We start from the raw sequence: 18,399 nt of genomic DNA on the forward strand, positions 1-18,399 counted from the left end.
ATGTCATTATTGTTGTCATTTTTTTAAACGGCCTGTATTCAATGGAGACAGACGATATGCTACTAGCATCATGCCATGAATATCCATAGCCATCTCGAGACAACTCCGATATTGTTTTTTACTCAAAGTTGCCGGGATGTCACGTGTCCTACCTATATCAGTCCACTAACAACTTTAAGCATTACGAAAGTAAATTCGATTAAATAATCCTCACGTAGCCAATAAATCATACATTTGTATTGACCAAATTCGAAACTACCATTTATGGCCTCCATACAAAAAATAATTGCGGATCAACGAAAAAAAATTACCTGCTTGAGGGTGGCAGACTTTCCGCCAAATTGGGCCATTCAATTTCAATTTAAGGGCTTTATTGGAATGGTCAACGTATGTTTACATTGCCAAAGCAAGTGAAATAGATGAACAAAAGTGAAATAAACAATAAAACATGTACAGTAAACATTCCACTTACAAAAGTTCCAAAATAAAGACATATAAATGTCATATTATGTGTATATATACAGTGTTGTAAGGATGTGCAAATAGTTAAAGTACAAAAGGAAAAATAAATAAACATAAATATAGGTTGTATTTACAATGGTGTTTGTTCTTCACTGGTTGCCCTTTGCGGCAACAGGTCAAAAATCTTGCTGCTGTGATTGCAGACTGTGGTATTTCACTTAATAGATATGGGAGTTTATCCAAATTTGATTATTTTGGGATTTTTTTGTGGGTCTGTGTAATCTGAGGGAAATATGTGTCTCTAATATGGTCATACATTTGGCAGGAGGTTAGGAAGTGCAGCACAGTTTTCACCTCATTTTGTGGGTAGTGTGCACATACCCTGTCTTCTCTTGAGAGCCAGGTCTCCCTTAGGTGGCCTTTCTCAATAGCAAGGTTTTGCTCACTGAGTCTGTATATAGTCAAAGATTTCCTTAATTTTGGGTCAGTCACAGTGGTCAAGTATTCTGCCACGGTGTACTCTCTGTTTAGGGCCAAATAGCATTCTAGTTTCCTCTGTTTTTTGGTCAATTCTTTCCAATGTGTCAAGTAATTATCTTTTTGTTTTCTCGTGATTTGGATGGGTGTAATTGTGTTGGCTGTCCTGTGGCTCTTTGGGGTCTATTTGTGTTTCTGAACAGAGCCCCAGGACCAGCTTGCTTCGGGAGCTCTTCTCCAGGTTTATTTCTCTGTAGGTGATGGCTTTGTTATGGAAGGTTTGGAAATTGTTTCCTTTTAGGTGGTTGTAGAATTTAACAGGTCTTTTCTGGATTTCTGGAAATGCACAAGTCTGCTGTTAATGATAATGCAGTGGCTTTTCCCAAGGTTGCTGTTGGTGCATATCCCACAGTGGTTATTGGGGTCAAATTTGTCTCCACTTTTGTGGATTGGGGGGGGGATCAGTCCTTGGTTCCAAATATTGGGGAAGATGTTAAAGAGTTTAAGTATAGTCAATTGGAATTTGTGGTCTGTATATTTTATCATTTAATTTAAGATATCATCAATGCCACAGGCTTTTTTGAGTTTGAGGGTTTGTATTTTGTCCAGTAGTTCTTACATGTAATTTAATAATCCAGTGGGTTCTGGTAGTTGATTCTAAGATTTGTATTTGATCATGTATATGTTTGATTTTTGTTATAGAGCCAAAAATAATGGAGAAGTGGTTTATCCATACATCTCTGTTTTGGAAAGATAACTCTTCGTGCTGTTGTTTGTTTAGAGTTTTCCAATTTTCCCAGAAGTGCTTAGATTCTATGGATTCTTCAATTACATTGAGCTGATTTCTGATGTGCTGTTCCTTCTTTTTCTGTGGTGTATTTCTGTATTGTTTTAGTGATTCACCATAGTGAAGGCGTAGACTTAGGTTTTCTGTGTCTCTGTTTTTGATTGGATAGGTTTCTCAATTTCTTTCTTAGGTTGTTGCATTCTTCATCAAACCATTTGTCATTGTTGTTAACTTTCTTAGCTTGTCTGCTTGACATTTTTTCATTTGATAGGGAAGTTGAGCGGTCAAATATACTGTTTAAACCATCCAAGTCACGCAGCATCTCGATGTGAAGGGAGTACTCTCTGACCTGAAATTCTTCATCGGAGATGATCAAATCCCAACAGTGTCTGAGCAGCCGGTAAAAAGCCTTGGAAGGTGGTATGATGCAAGCCTGAAGGACAAAGACCAGGTGCAACAGCTGCGCAAAGACATCAGTGGTAGCCTACAGTCCATCGACAACACCCAGCTACCTGGAAAGTTAAAGGCCTGGTGTCTGCAGTTTGGTCTCCTACCCCGGGTGTTGTGGCCCTTAGCACTGTATGAGGTTCCAATCTCAACAGTGGAGAAGATGGAAAGAGGAGTCACAGGCTACTTAAAGAAGTGGCTCGGAGTTCCATGATGCCTTACCACCATAGGCCTCTATGGAGATGGTGTCCTCAAGCTGCCCCTCACCAGTCTAACAGAGGAATTCAAGTGTGCAAAAACCAGGCTCCAGATGACACTGAATGAATCTCGAGAACCAGTGGTGAGCAACAACGCGCCGACCTTGGCAACTGGGCGCAAATGGAGGCCAGGAAAAGCAGTCCAGGAGGCAACAGCAGCCCTCAGACATGCTGACATTGTGGGTCATGTTCAGCAAGGGAGAGGAGGCCTTGGGCTAACTAGCCGTGCTGCTTGGAGTAAGGCCACTGCACCAGAGCGGCGGAAGATGGTAGTGCAGGAAGTACGCCATCAGGAGGAGGCTGCAAGGTGGGCCAAGGCAGTCTCTCTTGCCAAACAGGGACAGTGGACTCGATGGGACAGTGTGGAGAAGAGGGAGGAAGATCAGTTGGAAGGATCTGTGGGCCATGGAAGCGAGGCGGTTGAGCTTTTCTGTCAGAGCAACATATGACGTCCTTCCAACACCAGTTAATCTTCACCAATGGTATGGTGAAGATCCGGACTGTGCCCTCTGTTCCATGCCAGCCAACCTCAGGCACATTCTCACAGGGTGTAAAACAAGCCTCACCCAAGGACGCTACACTTGGCGTCACAACCAAGTCCTTAAAAACCTTGCGTCCGCCCTGGAGGACAAGCGAGCTGCCACCAACTCCCTACCACCCACAGCAGCATCACACTCCTTACGGACAAACTTTGTCCGCGAAGGGGCTAAACCACCGAAGAGCGGCTCTACACCATTAGAGCGAGACCAGCTGCGCTTGGCCCGTGACTGGAAAATGCTAGCTGACATTGGCCGGCAACTTGTGTTTCCTCCGGAGATCACAACCACCACCCTAAGACCTGACATGGTGCTCTGGTCACGTTCGCTCAATAAGGTCTTCATCATTGAGCTCACAGTACCCTGGGAGGACTCAGTAGATGAGGCTTATGAGCGAAAACATCTGCACTATGCTGATCTAGCTGCCGAAGCACGGCATCATGGCTGGAACACAGAAGTCCGACCAGTGGAGGTGGGCTGCAGAGGTTTTGTGGCAACATCTACAACCAGACTGCTTAGAGACCTGGGAATTAAGGGCCAGAGCCAGCGTTCGGCAATCAAAGCTGTATCGGAGGCGGCAGAAGGCAGCAGTCAGTGGCTCTGGATGAAGAGGAAAGACCTCAGCTGGTCCCCGAAGTGAGAGGGCCAGGAGGTATGTGGTCAACAATGCTTGACTCAGGGAGGAGGACGCCCCTGCCATGCATAGTCCCATGGGATGTTGGCTGTCAACAACAAGGCAACTCCTATGACTAATTGGGAATGGGACGCAAGCGTAGGATTGATCACCCTGTCGCTGGCCACCTTTGGGGAGGGTGTATAGTGTGAAAGGCCGAAACACCCTAGGAACCAAAGGTACACTACTGACGATGCGCTCCCCAAATTTCACCACGCTCACTGTTCATTAACTCTTGGAAGTGCTTGCACAAAGGATAGTAAACATCTCATCCTGTGTTCTTGGAATCTGAATTTAGGTTTTCTACTGCCATTTTGTCCAGGAAATTGTCTAGAAGGGATTGAAATTGTTTTTGTCAAATTGTTTTTTGGTAGATTTCCATACTACTCTCCTTCCATCTATAGCATTTCTTAATATTATTCAACTCCTTTGGCTTTGATGCCTCATGATTGAGCCATTTCGGGCTCCTGGGTGGCGTAGCGGTCTAAGGCACTGCATCTCAGTGCTAGAGGTGTCATTACAGACGCCCTGGTTTGAATCCAGGTTGTATCACAGCCGTCCGTGATTGGGAGTCCCATTGAGCGGCGCATGTTGTCTGGTGAAGGCCATCATTGTAAATAAGAATTTGTTCTTAACTGACTTGCCTAGTTAAATAAAGGTTACTTTTTTTTTAAAGTTAAAAATAAATAAAATTGAGTAACACTGTTCAAGTAGAGTGTGATTTTGCTGTGATCTGATAGGGTTGTCAGTGGACTGACTGTGAACGCTCTAAAGAGACTCTGGGTTGAGGTCAGTGATAAAGTAGTCTACAGTACTACTGCCAAAAGATGAGCTATATGTGTACCATAGGAGTCCCCTCAAAGCCTACCATTGACTATGTACATACCCAGCGTCCAAACGAGCTGCAGGAGTTGTGACCCATTTTTGTTGGTTATGTCTGTTGTGTCTTGACCCTGCTGGTCATCTATGAACATTTGAACATCTTGGCCATGTTCTGTTATAATCTCCATCCGGCACAGCCAGAAGAGGACTGGCCACCCCACATAGCCTGGTTCCTCTCTAGGTTTCTTCCTAGGTTTTGGCCTTTCTAGGGAGTTTTTCCTAGCCACTGTGCTTCTACACCTGCATTGCTTGCTGTTTGGGGTTTTAGGCTGGGTTTCTGTACAGCACTTTGAGATATCAGCTGAAGTAAGAAGGGCTTTATAAATACATTTGATTTGATGTTGTCGTAGTTGTGTCTAGGGGGGATTATGGAGGAGGGAATGTTGTCAACTCCAGACAGGTGTTAGTCCCCATGTGTGCTGAAATCGTCAGGTTCTTGTCCAGTTCTGGCATTTAGGTCGCCACAGACTAGTACATGTCCCTGGGCCTGGAAATTGTAGGATGGTGAAGCTGTCATTGTTAAAGTATGGGGATTCTATTGGGGGGATGTTGAGGTAATTTACTTATTAATTTCTAGCCAGATGTAAAATGTTCCTGTTTTGACTAATTTAATAGAGTGGGTTAGGTCTGCTCTATACCAAATTAGAATACTCCCTGAGTCTCTTCCTTGTTTCACACCGAGTAGTTTGGTTGATGGGACTACCAGCTCTCTGTAACCAAGAGGGAAACCAGTGGGTCCGTCTCCTTTATATAATTTTTCTTGTAGGATGACAGTCTGTTTTTCCAATTTCTTTGATGAAGTCTAGGTTTCTGCTCTTTAGGCCAAAGGCAGATGACCTTAGAACTTGTATATTTCAGGATGAGATAGTAAAAGCTTTGTGTTCCAAAGTGTCTAGTGTTGTTTTTGTGTGGTTTAGGCTCGGACCGTCACAGTAGGTGTGAGCAGAGCATGTTGAGCATCTGATACATATCTCTTAGGTCGCAGGATGGGGCTTGGGCGGGTGTAATAATGGGGGTTGGGCCTGTTGCTCTGCTCATGGCCTGGGCATATCTCCTACTGTCATGTTGAGGCCCTTGCCGCAGGGGCGGGCGGCATGAGGTTGGCAGAAGGGGCATAGGTCTAATATGGGGGGCATAGGTCTAATATGGGGGGGCCTATATAGAGTGTGGCCAGGGTCTGCTTGAGGTGGTCTTAGCTGGTTGGGGTGTGGCTGGTGATGCTGTGGTCTGGGTGTAGGTCCTCTTGACATGGGTTTTCTCAGTGATCCTCCTCTTCTATGCTATATTTAAGCAATAAGGCACGAAGGGGTGTGGTATATGACCAATATACCACAGCTAAGAGCTGTTCTTAGTCACGACGCAACGCAGAGTGCCTGGTAACAGCCATTAGTTGTGGTATATTGGCCATACACCACAAACCCCAGAGGTGCCTTATTGCTATTATAAACTGCTCATCAATGTAATTAGAGCAGTGAAAATAAATGTTTCATCATATCCGTGGTATACGGTCTGATATACAACGGCTGTCAGCCAATCAGCATTCAGGGCTCAAACCACCCAATTTATAATGGGCAATTACACAATTTTATGTGCATGCTGCCACTTACTATGCGGGATGGAAACAGGATTCCCCCAAAAAACGGAACTACTAAAAAACAACCCCCCAAAAAATTATACAGTACCAGTCAAAACTTTGGACACACCTACTCATTCAAGGGCTTTTCATTATTTTTACTATTTTCTACATTGTAGAATAATAGTGAAGACATCAACACTATGAAATAACACCTATGGAATCATATAGTAACCAAAAAAGTGTTAAACAACTCAAAAGATGTTTCTTCAATGTAGCCACCCTTTGCCTTGATGACAGCTTTGCACATTTTTGGCATTCTCTCAACCAGCTTCACCTGGAATGCTTTTCCAATAATCTTGAAGGAGTTCCCACATATGCTGAGCACTTGTTGGCTGCTTTTCCTTCACTCTGCGGTCCAACTCATCCCTAACCATCTCAATTGGGCAGAGGTCGGGTGATTGCGTAGACCAGATCATCTGATGCAGCACTCCATCACTCTCCTTCTTGGTCAAATAGCACTTACACAGCCTGGAGGTGTGTTTTGGGTCATTGTCCTGTTGGGAAAAAAATGATAGTCCCACTAAGCACAAAACAGGTGGGATGGCGTATCGCTGCAGAATGCTGTGGTAGTCATGCTGGTTAAGTGTGCCTTGAATTCTAAATGAATCCCTGACAGTGTCACCAGCAAAGCACCCATCACACCTCCTCCATGCTTCACCTTGGGAACCACACATGCAGAGATCACCCGTTCACTGATTCTGTGTCTCATAAAGACACAGCGGTTGGAACCAAATCAGACGAAAGGACAGATTTCCACCTGTCTAATGTTCATTGCTCGTGTTTCTTGGTCCAACAAGTCTCTTCTGTGTCTGTTACTTGAACTCTGTGAAGCATTTATTTGGGCTGAAATTTCTGAGGCTGGTAACTCTAGCGCTTGAAGGTTTTTGCGACTGAACTTGAAGAAACTTTCATTCTGGAGTCGCCTCTTCACTGTTGACGTTGAGATTGGTGTTTTGCAGGTACTATTTAATGAAGCTGCCAGTTGAGGACTTGTGAGGCGTCTGTTTCTCAAACTAGACACCCTCATTTGTTTTCTTTTTTTCTCACCTTTATTTAACCAGGTAAGCTAGTTGAGAACAAGTTCTCATTTACAACTGCGACCTGGCCAAGATAAAGCAAAGCAGTGCGACAGAAACAACAACACAGAGTTACACATGGAATAAACACGCGTACAGGCAATAACACAATAGAAAAAAAAGAAAGTCTATATACAGTGTTTGCAAATGGCATGAGGGGGTAAGGCAATAACCATGGTAGCAAAGTAATTACAATTTAGCAGATTCATGTACTTATCCTCTTGCTCAGTTGTGCACCGGGGCCTCCCACTCCTCTTTCTATTCTGGTTAGAGCCAGTTTGCGCTGTTATGTGAAGGGAGTAGCACACAGCTTTGTACGAGATCTTTAGTTTCTTGGCAATTTCTTGCATGGAATAGCCTTCATTTCTCAGAACAAGAATAGACTGACGAGTTTCAGAAGAAAGTGTTTCTGGTCATTTTGAGCCTGTAATCGAACCCACAAATGCTGATGCGCCAGATACTCAACTAGTCTAAAGAAGGCCAGTTTTATTGCTTCTTTAATCAGCACAAAAGTTTTCAGCTGTGCTAACATAATTTGAAAAATGTTTTCTAATGATCAATTTGCCTTTTAAAATGATAAACTTGGATTAGCTAACACAACGTGCCATTGGAACACAGGAGTGATGGTTTCTGATAATGGGCCTATGTAGATATCCCATTAAAAATCAGCCGTTCCCAGCTACAATAGTCATTTACAACATTAACAATGTCTGCTCTGTATTTCTGATCAATTTGATGTTATTTTAATGGACAAAAAATGTGCCCAAACTTTTGAACAGTAGGGTATATATATATATATATATATATATATATATTTTGTTTTAAATCAAACAGCTCTTCTGTTAAAAATAAATCAATAAAAAAGATCTGATCCCTATATAGGCTCAAGGGGAACCTGGGAGTGTGGGTCTTCCGGCGTCATTACCCCTTGCAAGTCTTCTGTTGTAAAATCCTTGAGTCCCAAAAACTTTTCTGCTGCAGCCAAAATAATGTCTAGTTTCTTTGACTTCTTTGAGACTTCTGCTGTACAGTTTATAACTGTGGCAATGAATGCAACAAATCCACCTTTTTAACACACAGGGTATATTTTGTTTGGCAGCAAACATTTACTACAGGCTGTGGTGTATCCACTACCATCTCTTCACTGGCATCTCTTGTATCCTCAATTATTTTGATTGCCTCTGCATAGGAGATTCAATTGACCGCTCTAACTTTTGCTACCTCAATATCCTTACCCCTTACAGGGCACTCCAGGAACTCAGGATCATGATCCCCACCACAATTGCAACACCGTTGTCCTTCTACACACCATTCTTCAGTATACTCTGTTTGTTTGCACACACTTGAAACATGGCCAAATCCTTTACAATTCTTACACTGCAATGGTAATTGCTCTTTATCGAAAACAACAGGACTGACAGACTTTCTTCTTTTTTTCCATTCACCCAGCAGGTCAGACGCTGGGCACCAACCCCACCCGGAATTCTCTTCACGTATTCAACCTGAACATCCGTCGTCACCCCTGAGATGACTCCTTTGACGGGTGCTCTACTCCAAAGTTCAAAACACAAAACTTCTGTTGTCCGGATTCTTTTGAGGCCCACTGCAATCTTTCTCTGCTCGTCATAAATATAATTAATCAAAATAAGACCACTCCTGGTAACTCTGACAGACTACACTTTTTCAAGCACATACAACATTTTCAACACCTCATAGAGGTTTCCTACATATGCATCCTTACTCAACAACCGCATCCCAACAAGAAGCGATTCATTATCATTTACACACGTATCCTCCACTCCAATTTTAGACCATTTCCTTTTTGTACCAGTTTTCGATATAACTGTTGTCCATTCAGAACATTTGTCTTCACCAAATGTACTCGACATGCTGTTTCATTCAAACTGATCAACCACCTGTCTTCTTCTGGATCCGAACCTTCCTCTTCTTCTCTGCTCAAACGCCACTCTTGGAGGTAGACTGATAAAAAAAAATGTTATGCATTTTAGCTAACCCTAACCCTTTAACTAACCTTAACCTAATTATCCTGTTCTCCTAAACCTTCTATGAAAAGTCCATTTTGACAAAAGCTGTATCCCGTCTAGACAAAACTCAGTAGACTTGAGGTAGGTGCGTTTCCAAAATGTACATTATAGTCCTTTAGCAGACTTACAGTTGTGAGTGGATATACTTTTGTGCTTTTTCCCTGTACTGGTCCCCCGTGGGACTCATACCCACAACCCTGGCGCTGCAAGAGCCATACTCTACCAACTGAGCCACACAGGAGTTTAACATCACTGTTTTTGGCTGTGCCAATACAATTATTTAGGTGGTTAAATATAGTTTTTAAATCAGTAATAATAACCACTGAAATCCACATCCCTCAAGAGTGCTTTCTTCCACTGAAGTTAGTTACCCAGCCTTATAACCACAGCTCTACGATCAGATTACTTATCCCAAATCCTACCCTTGACCGTGAGGGAGTAACATGTAAAAATGATCGTAGAACAGTGTCTAGTGGTAACTTCCTCTCCAATCTGAGCGCTGCAGAGAGATGAATCTTTGATCGATTGATCGAGTCTGAGTATTATACCACACGGCGTGGAAACGAGCTCGTGGAACATTTAGGATTCAAAGTCACAGCTTACTGAAAAACAAACCTTATTGCAGTCACCCAGAAGACGGACATATAGTTTAGTGTCAACAGTAACGTTACCAGAATCTCCAATTGAAATGGCGAATGACAACGCGAAACTCTCCAAAAACCTCTTGCGTATGAAGGTAAGAAATGCATGCTAACTACAATAGTTAGTTATCATACTAGCCGCTAGGAATGTTGCGCCTGCTAGTAGGCACGTTGCTAAACCTCAGAGACGGATAGAACTGTTGATGGATGGTAAAAGTGGCATCCAACTAAAACCGTATCCGATTCTAGCTAGCTAGCCAAGTAACCTAGCTAACTTGGCTTGAGCAACCAGGCTAGCTTTGTTGGCTAACTTGCTTGGTTTGTCAGCTGGGACATCTTTGTCAACACACTTTTCGTAAATGAACTAGATTAATCTTGTGTTGTGTAGCTAGTTCAGACCTATGGCTATGGGTTCTCTCCAATAACATTTCATTTGTAAGTGATTCATAAGTTGAAGTTACTCAGCAATGTCTCAGCAACTCTGATGCAGTGTAGAAGGTCCTGCACGTCTTGTACTGTACTTCTACAATTGCCATTCTATCTACTAGTTCATGCAAAGAGGCCTGGATGCAGATACAAAGAAGCAACTGGAAGAAGAGGAGAGGAGGATCATCAGTGATGAGCATTGGTATCTGGACCTGCCAGAACTCAAAGCTAAAGAGTATGACCCCTTTCACTGTCCACCTGCTCATATTGGAGTAATTACATAAGGATGTAGACTAGTTTGAGGACACAGAACTGCCATCCTTTTCTAATGTCCAGCAACATACCATCGGACATTAAAGATAATGACAGTCTTCTCTCTAGTGTCCTCGGCTCAAATGTTGGCATATTTTATATTGTTTTTCCTGTCTTTGGTTAGGAATTTCATCATAGAAGAAAGAAGTTTTGGGCCTTGTGAAGACCTGAAGTATGGACGAATGTCATTCAAGGGGTTCAATACAGAAGTAGAGGTACTTATTAATTTACAATTGCACCTTTTAAGGTTTATCAAAGTAAGATTGGATACATTTACATGCGATGTGACTGTTTCATTGGTGTTAATATATTTTCTCCATCCAGAAACTAATGATCATCATGAATGCTCCAAATGAGGAAGAGTTGGAAGAGGAGGAAATTAGCAGAATGGAGACTGATATCACAGATGAAGACATGGCTAGAAGGTAGGAAACAACTCTAGATTTATTTTGACGTGATTTCAAACTGTTTTGTTACATCGTCGTCTGATTAACTTTTCTCTCTACCTTGTAGGTACGAGAGCTTAGTGGGAAGCATGAAGAAGAAGTTTGCTAAGAAGCGGGAGAGGTCTGCAATTGAGGATGTTAATCAAAACGCAACTGAGACACACAAAAAAATAGCTTTTTTGAAGCCTCAGGACTGAGGGCATGCTTTTTTATTTAAATGAAGTATGTCAGGACTGTACAATGTTTTTATGTGCAACAATTTTTATTTTATTTTTACTGCTGTGTTTTCATGAACCGTAGGTAACTTCCAAAGATGTTAGACATATATTTTAAAGTTGAATGGATGTTATATATCCTCTTTTTAAAAGTACATTTCTTCAAGATGCATTGAGAGTTATGAACACAGGAAATAAAGCCCACATCCTTGTACCATGGACCAGGGTATAGTTTAATTAAAACTGTTACCCGATGTGGTGGCTTGTCTTGTTTTGTGAGAAATTGACAAAAACATACTAAATTCAAACAATAACAAGGGTTTTCAATAGCCTTGCTTATGAAGCTGCCAAAAAAGTACAAAGCCAACAGTCACATTTCTCTGCCAACCAAGCATGAGGGAAGATGGAGAGATACTAATCTACGGAAGCATTCCCGTAAACAACCTTGGGAAAGAATAGCCCAACATCACATATCAGTTATCTCACATGTTATCAAGTCTTCGAACCCACTGAGGCTCCTGCCTGGAGCCCAGCTGGCAGACTGCTATTGAACTGAAACAGACTTGTAATAATCATGTCATAGAACCGTGTGGGGCAGAGGCGGTGGAGGCAGGGAATGAGCCAGGCAGACTGGCCAGGGGTGTAGACGGGTCTGGGGGCCACTGACATTAGGGCGTGGCACATGTCATCTAGCACGGGACGCAGGTCCTCTGAGGACATGACGGCCATCTTGGCAAAGCGTGCCTGGAGCGAGGAGATGTAGGCCTCGCCGTAGTCCTTCCGGACATCCTGGGATAGAGAGGTGAAGATCTCCTCTTGGTAACGGCTCCAGTCATCACTGCTACCGAAAATATCTGCGTTTTCAACCAAATGATAGACAAGTCTGTTTGTTGATTAAGTAAATCAAAAGGGGGAAAACAATGAAAGGTACAGTAGACTTAGCAATACACAAAGTCAACAGCAGTAGAGGGTCAATTTCCTCAACAACTAAGAGCGCTGAAGTTCTTCGCTGTCTCAGGTCATAGCATTTTCATTTTAAACTGTCATATAACTGAATAATCATTATTTATTATACATACTTGTCCTGAAGCCTGCAGGTTGAATTGTGGATACATTGACACCCCATCTGGCCAACTCTAGTCTCATCACTCCAGAGAAGGTGTTCAGGGCTGCTTTGGATGCTCCATAGGCCACAAACCCAGGAACGGGCACATCACCTGCACAAACAGATTTTAGGTTTATCATCAGGAAAGGGATAGGATTAACCTTGAGCACAGAGTTGCAAGTCAAGCTGGCTACGGATAGAATATTAGTTATATTTACAGTTTCCTCACCTAATAAAGGCTGTCTGAGTAGTAGTGGGGGTTCTTGGCCAACTGTACTTGCTTTGAAATTGCATTGGTGTCATAAGTGGGATAGTAGCCAGTATAACTTGCAAGTGACTGCTCAAGGTCAATCCTAACCCTTTTGTTTTGACAATAATCAGTCCAGATATGTTACCTGCCATACTGCAGACGTTGACTAGCCTGCCCCTGGAGTGTCGGAGCAGTGGAAGAAACACCTGAGAGACCTCTACTGCAGCAAGGAAGTTCACTGCCAAGCAGTTCCTGTATACTCTCACAGGAATAATCTCTCCATCTGCCACATAGCCCAGGACTCCCGCATTATTCACAATCCCCCAAAGACCTGAGTCAAAGGGAGTGTGAACTTGAGACATTCCATGTCATGTGCATTATAGCATTATTTTGATCAGAAAAGGATCACTTCTTTGTCCTTATATGTTAAGTTTGGTGCCTTTTCCAATGACATCTATTGGTGCTTTTCCACTGAGACTTACCCCCAAACTAGTGCGTCACCGGTGTTTTATGTTAATGTAAGCTCTGTTATGGTGTTTCCATTAGGAGTCTGACACTAAAGACTTGTGGCAGGCAGATTAACAACCTCTGCATCATGCAAGACTTTCTTTGTGAGAAGGTGTTAAAGTTCAGTTAGCCATGGTTACGTACTGCATCCCTTCATGGCCTGTAGCCATGAAGGGATGCATCTGGTCAACAACAATATCCAGATAGGCTGTGGCGTTCAAGCGTTGCTTAATTGGTATCAAGGGACCTAGCGTGTACCAGGGAAACATTCCCTACACCACCGCCACCAGCCTGTACCGTTGACACCAGGTAGGATAGGGCAATGGACTCTGCCATCAGAATGATGCAACAAGAACCAGGATTCATCATGACCAGGCAATGTTTTTCCACTACTCAATTGCCCAGTGTTGGTGATCACGTGCCCACTATTGCTGCTGCTTCTTATTTTTAGCTGATAGGAGTGGAACCCAGTGTGGTCGTCTGCTGCAATAGCCCATCTGTGACAAAGACTGACAAGTTGTGCATTACGAGATGCTGTTCTGCACACCACTGTTGTACTGCACCGTTATTTGCCTGTTTGTGGCCCGCGTATAAGCTTGCACAATTCTAGTCTTTCTCCTTTGACCTCTCATCAACTAGCTGTTTTTGCCCACAAGACTGCCACTGACTAGATATTTTTTGTATGTCGCACCATTCTCATTAAACCCTAGACACTCGTGCGTGAAAAGCCCAGAAGGCTTGCCGTTTGAGATCCTGGATCTGGCGTGCCTGGCACCGACGATCATACCACGCTCAAAGTCGCTTAGGTCACTCGTTTTGCCCATTGTAACATTCAATTGAAGAGTAACTGAATGCCTCGATGCCTGTCTGCCTGCTTTATATAGCAAGCCATGGCCATTTGACTTACAGTCTATAGGATCAAACCATTTTTGTGAACTGGGTGGTGTATCTAATAAACTGGCCACTGAGTGGGCATTGCCTCGGGTTCCACGTCAGAGCCAGTTTGCCGGAGCCATGGCCCAGTGAGACAAGGGTGCTGGCACGCATAGATGGAAACAGGAAAGTATGCCTTTTGGGTTCAACACTGGGGTAAATCCTTAGTGGAAATGCACCTTGTGTCCTCAGTGCCTTATAGTTCTTGTAGTGAACAACACGTTACCTGCGTCCCCAACCTGAGTGGAAATGTAGTGGTGAGCCCGCTCTATCTGCGCAGCGTCTGTCACATCTAGCTGAAGGACTTGTAGCCCCTCAGACCCCAGTCTCTTCAGCTCCACTGCTCCTGGGCTGGTCTCATCCAGAACCCCAGCAAACACAGTCACTCCCAAGTCACTAATCCTTCTCGCTAGGGCATGACCAAAACCTGTATCACAACCTGTTCATGTTGAAGAGAAACAAATAAATGGGACACCAGAGCATACTGTTCCAATGTTCACATGTACTTCATTCATGAGTACACAAAGCACTCAGCAGTATTGAAACCACATTCAAGAACATTGTACAGAAGATTTAATGGGCCCCCATCATGACTATGTTATGAATAGACTAGTATCAGTCATGTTTGATTGACAGTGGTTGGTATGATAATGTCAGTGTATGGCACCCATATACCCACATCACCTACCTGTAATCAGCACAGCTCTTCCATGCATCGTCAGCATGTCCACTCGTCTGCCCAGAACCACATAGCACAACCAGAGGCTGCAGGTCAGAAAGAGCAGACTGCGGTAGCCTGGAAGGGCCAAAAAGCACAGAGGCCCCCCAAGAGCCAAAAGTGCAAAGGTCCAGTATTCCCTATCATGACTCCCTCTCGCCTTAGTTATAATTGCCCCAATGTATAGGGCTGTAACTATTGTATACAGAGAAGAGAAATACCAGAATTCAATGTCAACACTCTCCATTCTATCCACTGGCAGGTTGGTCTTGCTCTTACTTTCCTGATATCAGAGGTATCAATATCCTGTCCCCTTGGTTGGATATCCCCTTGGCTCTTTGGCATGTGCATATCAAGTGTATCCTCAACTGAAAAACCCAAGCATTCTGTCTGTAACCTTTAAAGAAACATTAACCCCACCCCTCGGTCACTGCCAGCCGACACCGCCAATCAACAGTACTGTTACATTAGTACATGTGGAAACAGGCATGGCTCTGAATGAAACCTGTTCTAAACCAGACGTCGGGGGTGTATTCATTAGTTTCTTATTGGACAAGTTTGGGTGAGCCCCTCCTCGTCTTGGCCCATTTGCTAGTTTGGTTTCTGGTGAATACATCCCAGATGTGTGATAACAGCAAACGCCTACTGTCCTGTTCTTATCATAACATCAGCAGGTGTGTCTGTTCCAGTTCACTCACCACTGATAATGGAGTTATTTATACTCACCTGAGGGTCTATACAAAACGTATAATGGCTTGCTATTTTTTCCCCAAAATGTATCTGACGGTGCTGTTACTATTGCTGGGGTCGGGGCTACAATCCATTTCAAGTATAAAACATGTCATTGAAAAAAACTACGCTCCCTAAATTCTCTCATAACATCTAGTCAAGACAAACTCATTAAACCTAAATATTTAAATATCAACTGAAATAACATTTCATATGTAGTTGGTTTGCCATTAAATGAAGTAGGCCTTACTTTTAAACAGATAGGACGTTGCTTCAGAAAATCATTCTCGTGTACGTAGCATATAAAACCCTAATTTACTCAAAATTAACAAGACAACCGTGTAGTGACAATTTACATTTATTTGGTAAGTCAGTGTTGACTAGGTTAGAGTGAGGTGGCCTTGTCACCTACAGTAATATCGGCACATTCTAATATTAAGCAAGAGTTTCCCCTCCTCCCAAAAGTGATTGATTCCATTATTAGGTGAGCTGTAATACACATTTAATTATACAGTTAAATCTTACAATTCACTTAAACACTCAAACAGACTGGTGATCACAATTGTAAAGTGCTCCTTTATGCGGGTCAAGGGGCTATAAGTTGGGGCCAGGACTACAATGTGGAATAGTTCAGGCAATAGTATGGTTCCAATAGGGATCAGCCAGGGGGTAAAGGTCAAAGGTCAGCCATGAAGAAGAGAAGGAATTAGGCTGAGTTCTTCTTGAGAAAGTTTATGAGCCCGTTGGTAGAGGAATCGTGAGTGTGGACCTCGGAACTGTCCCTCAGCTCCGGCTCAATGGCCTTGGCCAGCTGTTTGCCCAGCTCAACTCTGAGGGTAGGAAGGAGAATATTACAAATATACGCAAACATATATATTTAGAATTAAATATATGCTTCTCGCTGAAACCTACCCCCACTGGTCGTAGCTGTTGATGTTCCAGATGACTCCTTGCACAAAGATCTTGTGCTCGTACATGGCTGGAAAACAGAAAAGAAAACTTAGTACCGGTAAATGTAAATAGAAAACGTAACGTATAAAAAAAAAAAAAAACATACAAATACAACAAACATCACACCTTCCCAGAGCCACATACTTACACTCCCATCGCCAGCGCCCGCATCACTCTCTGCCACATGGCCTCAAAACGGCCATTTTGTTTCTCTCCACACTTTCAACATTTATATGATAAAGCATTTGACCTTTCCATTTTGTTAAAGACGGAGGACTGGTCGATTTCCTGTTGAGTATATTTTTTTTTCAAGATGATTGACGAGAAAAGTATTGTCCAACCCATCAGGTATCCCACTGCACCCTCACATGTCATATCTTGAAATATGCAGACAGATAGAATTTGTAGATAATTGGACCTCTTTCTGGGACTCACCCACAAACAGGACCAAGCCTGGCCTGCTGAGGAGTGATGGACTCCATCCTAGCTGGAGGGGTGCTCTCATCTTATCTACCAACATAGACAGGGCTCTAAGTCCTCTAGCTCCACTATGAAATAGGGTGCAGGCCAGGAAGCAGGCTGTTAGCCAGCCTGCCAGCTTAGTGGAGTCTGCCACAAGCACAGTCAGTGTAGTCAGCTCAGCTATCCCCATTGAGACCGTGTCTGTGCCTCAACCTAGGTTGGGCAAAACTAAACATGGCGGTGTTCGCCTTAGCAATCTCACTAGGATAAAGACCTCCTCTATTCCTGCCATTATTGAAAGAGATCGTGATACCTCACATCTCAAAAAAGGGCTACTTAATGTTAGATCCATTATTTCAAAGGCAGTTATAGTCAATGAACTAATCACAACCTTGATGTGATTGGACTGACTGAAACATGGCTTAAGCCTGATGAATTAACTGTGTTAAATGAGGCCTCACCTAGTTACACTAGCGACCATATTCCCCATGCATCCCGCAAAGGCGGAGGTGTTGCAAACATTTACGATAGCAAATTTAAATTTACACACAAAAAAATACATTTGCACCTTTTGAGCATCTAGTCATGAAATCTATGCAGCCTACTCAATCACTTTTTATAGCTACTGTTTACAGGCCTCCTGGGCCAAAAACAGCATTCCTCATTGAGTTCCCACAATTCCTATCGGACCTTGTAGTCAAAGAAAATAATGTTCTAATTTTTGGTGACTAATATTCACATGGAAAAGTCCACAGACCCACTCTAAAAGGCTTTCGGAGCCATCATCGACTCAGTGGGTTTTGTCCAACATGTCTCTGGACCTACTCACTGTCACAGTCATACTCTGGACCTAGTTTTGTCCCATGGAATAAATGTTGTGGATCTTAATGTTTTTCCTCATAATCCTGGACTATCGGACCACCATTTTATTACGTTTGTAATTACAACAAATAATCTGCTCAGACCACAACCAAGGAGCATCAAAAGTCAGACAGCACAAAGATTCCTTGATGCCCATCCAGACTCCCTCTGCCTACTCAAGAACGCCAGAGGACAAAAATCAGTTAACCACCTAACTGAGGAACTCAATTCAACCTTGCGCAATACCCTAGATGCAGTTGCACCCCTAAAAACTAAAAACATTTCTCATAGGAAACTTGCTCCCTGGTATACAGAAAATACCCGAGCTCTGAAGCAAGCTTCCAGAAAATTGGAACAGAAATGGCGCCAACCAAACTGCAAGTCTTCCGACTAGCTTGGAAAGACAGTACTGTGCAGTATCGAAGAGCCCTCACTGCTGCTCGATCATCCTATTTTTCCAACTTAATTGAGGAAAATAAGAACAATCCAAAATTTTTGATACTGTCGCAAAGCTAACTAAAAAGCAGCATTCCCCAAGTGAGGATGGCTTTCACTTCAGCAGTAA

General features: G+C 43.1%; 4 protein-coding genes across 7 annotated transcripts in view; 2 read left to right on the forward strand and 2 right to left on the reverse strand.

Annotated features, from left to right (window-relative positions):
- Positions 1-9,610, forward strand: part of snx20 (sorting nexin 20) — a 32,479-nt gene extending 22,869 nt beyond the window's left edge. Inside the window, exons 4-5 of one of the 3 annotated variants that reach the window (XM_024380034.2) lie at positions 8,478-8,551; positions 8,683-9,610. In XM_024380034.2, coding sequence (XP_024235802.1) covers positions 8,478-8,551; positions 8,683-8,764 — 156 coding nt within the window. In that variant the 3' untranslated portion in view covers positions 8,765-9,610. Of the gene's footprint in view, positions 1-8,477 lie in introns of all 3 variants that reach the window. The other 2 variants (XM_024380033.2, XM_042301731.1) reach the window with 2 other exon arrangements.
- Positions 9,611-9,742: 132 nt separating this feature from the next.
- On the forward strand, positions 9,743-11,572 carry mphosph6 (M-phase phosphoprotein 6). The gene is made up of 5 exons (XM_024380035.2): positions 9,743-10,014; positions 10,468-10,580; positions 10,782-10,872; positions 10,982-11,082; positions 11,171-11,572. Exons 1-5 carry the CDS (start codon positions 9,967-9,969, stop codon positions 11,298-11,300), a joined length of 483 nt encoding a protein of 160 aa, XP_024235803.1. The 5' UTR covers positions 9,743-9,966; the 3' UTR covers positions 11,301-11,572.
- hsd17b2 (hydroxysteroid (17-beta) dehydrogenase 2) lies at positions 11,275-15,240 on the reverse strand. Of its 2 annotated transcripts, XM_024380030.2 has the most exons (5): positions 14,802-15,236; positions 14,340-14,552; positions 12,819-13,004; positions 12,398-12,535; positions 11,275-12,172 (listed from the first exon to the last, which is right to left on the reverse strand). In XM_024380030.2, the coding sequence occupies exons 1-5, from the start codon at positions 15,076-15,078 to the stop codon at positions 11,811-11,813; spliced, it is 1,176 nt and encodes a 391-aa protein (XP_024235798.1). In that variant the 5' UTR covers positions 15,079-15,236; the 3' UTR covers positions 11,275-11,810. The 2 variants fall into 2 exon arrangements, with proteins under 2 accessions (XP_024235798.1, XP_024235799.1); XM_024380031.2 differs by lacking the exon at positions 12,819-13,004 and having other exon boundaries at positions 14,802-15,240.
- A 662-nt stretch (positions 15,241-15,902) lies between these two features.
- The window catches only part of gpia (glucose-6-phosphate isomerase a), a 28,674-nt gene continuing 26,177 nt past the window's right edge, over positions 15,903-18,399 (reverse strand). The window contains exons 17-18 of the mRNA XM_024380029.2: positions 16,473-16,539; positions 15,903-16,390 (exon numbers count right to left, since the gene is read on the reverse strand). Coding sequence (XP_024235797.1) covers positions 16,267-16,390; positions 16,473-16,539 — 191 coding nt within the window. The 3' untranslated portion in view covers positions 15,903-16,266. The remainder of the gene's footprint in view (positions 16,391-16,472; positions 16,540-18,399) is intronic.

This window comes from Oncorhynchus tshawytscha, linkage group LG19 (genome assembly GCF_018296145.1).
Source record: "Oncorhynchus tshawytscha isolate Ot180627B linkage group LG19, Otsh_v2.0, whole genome shotgun sequence".
In the NCBI taxonomy this organism is placed as follows: Eukaryota; Metazoa; Chordata; class Actinopteri; order Salmoniformes; family Salmonidae; genus Oncorhynchus; species Oncorhynchus tshawytscha.

Excerpts from the sequence above, each read along its gene's own strand:
- mphosph6 (XM_024380035.2), top strand. The coding sequence starts at position 9,967 with ATGGCGAATGACAACGCGAAACTCTCCAAAAACCTCTTGCGTATGAAG. Across the intron at positions 10,581-10,781 it reads CCAGAACTCAAAGCTAAAGA|GAATTTCATCATAGAAGAAA; the intron begins GTATGACCCCTT and ends GTCTTTGGTTAG. Across the intron at positions 11,083-11,170 it reads GATGAAGACATGGCTAGAAG|GTACGAGAGCTTAGTGGGAA; the intron begins GTAGGAAACAAC and ends TCTACCTTGTAG.
- hsd17b2 (XM_024380030.2), bottom strand. The coding sequence starts at position 15,078 with ATGGAGAGTGTTGACATTGAATTCTGGTATTTCTCTTCTCTGTATACA. Across the intron at positions 14,553-14,801 it reads AAGAGCTGTGCTGATTACAG|GTTGTGATACAGGTTTTGGT; the intron begins GTAGGTGATGTG and ends CAACATGAACAG. Across the intron at positions 12,173-12,397 it reads ACCTGCAGGCTTCAGGACAA|ATATTTTCGGTAGCAGTGAT; the intron begins GTATGTATAATA and ends TTGAAAACGCAG.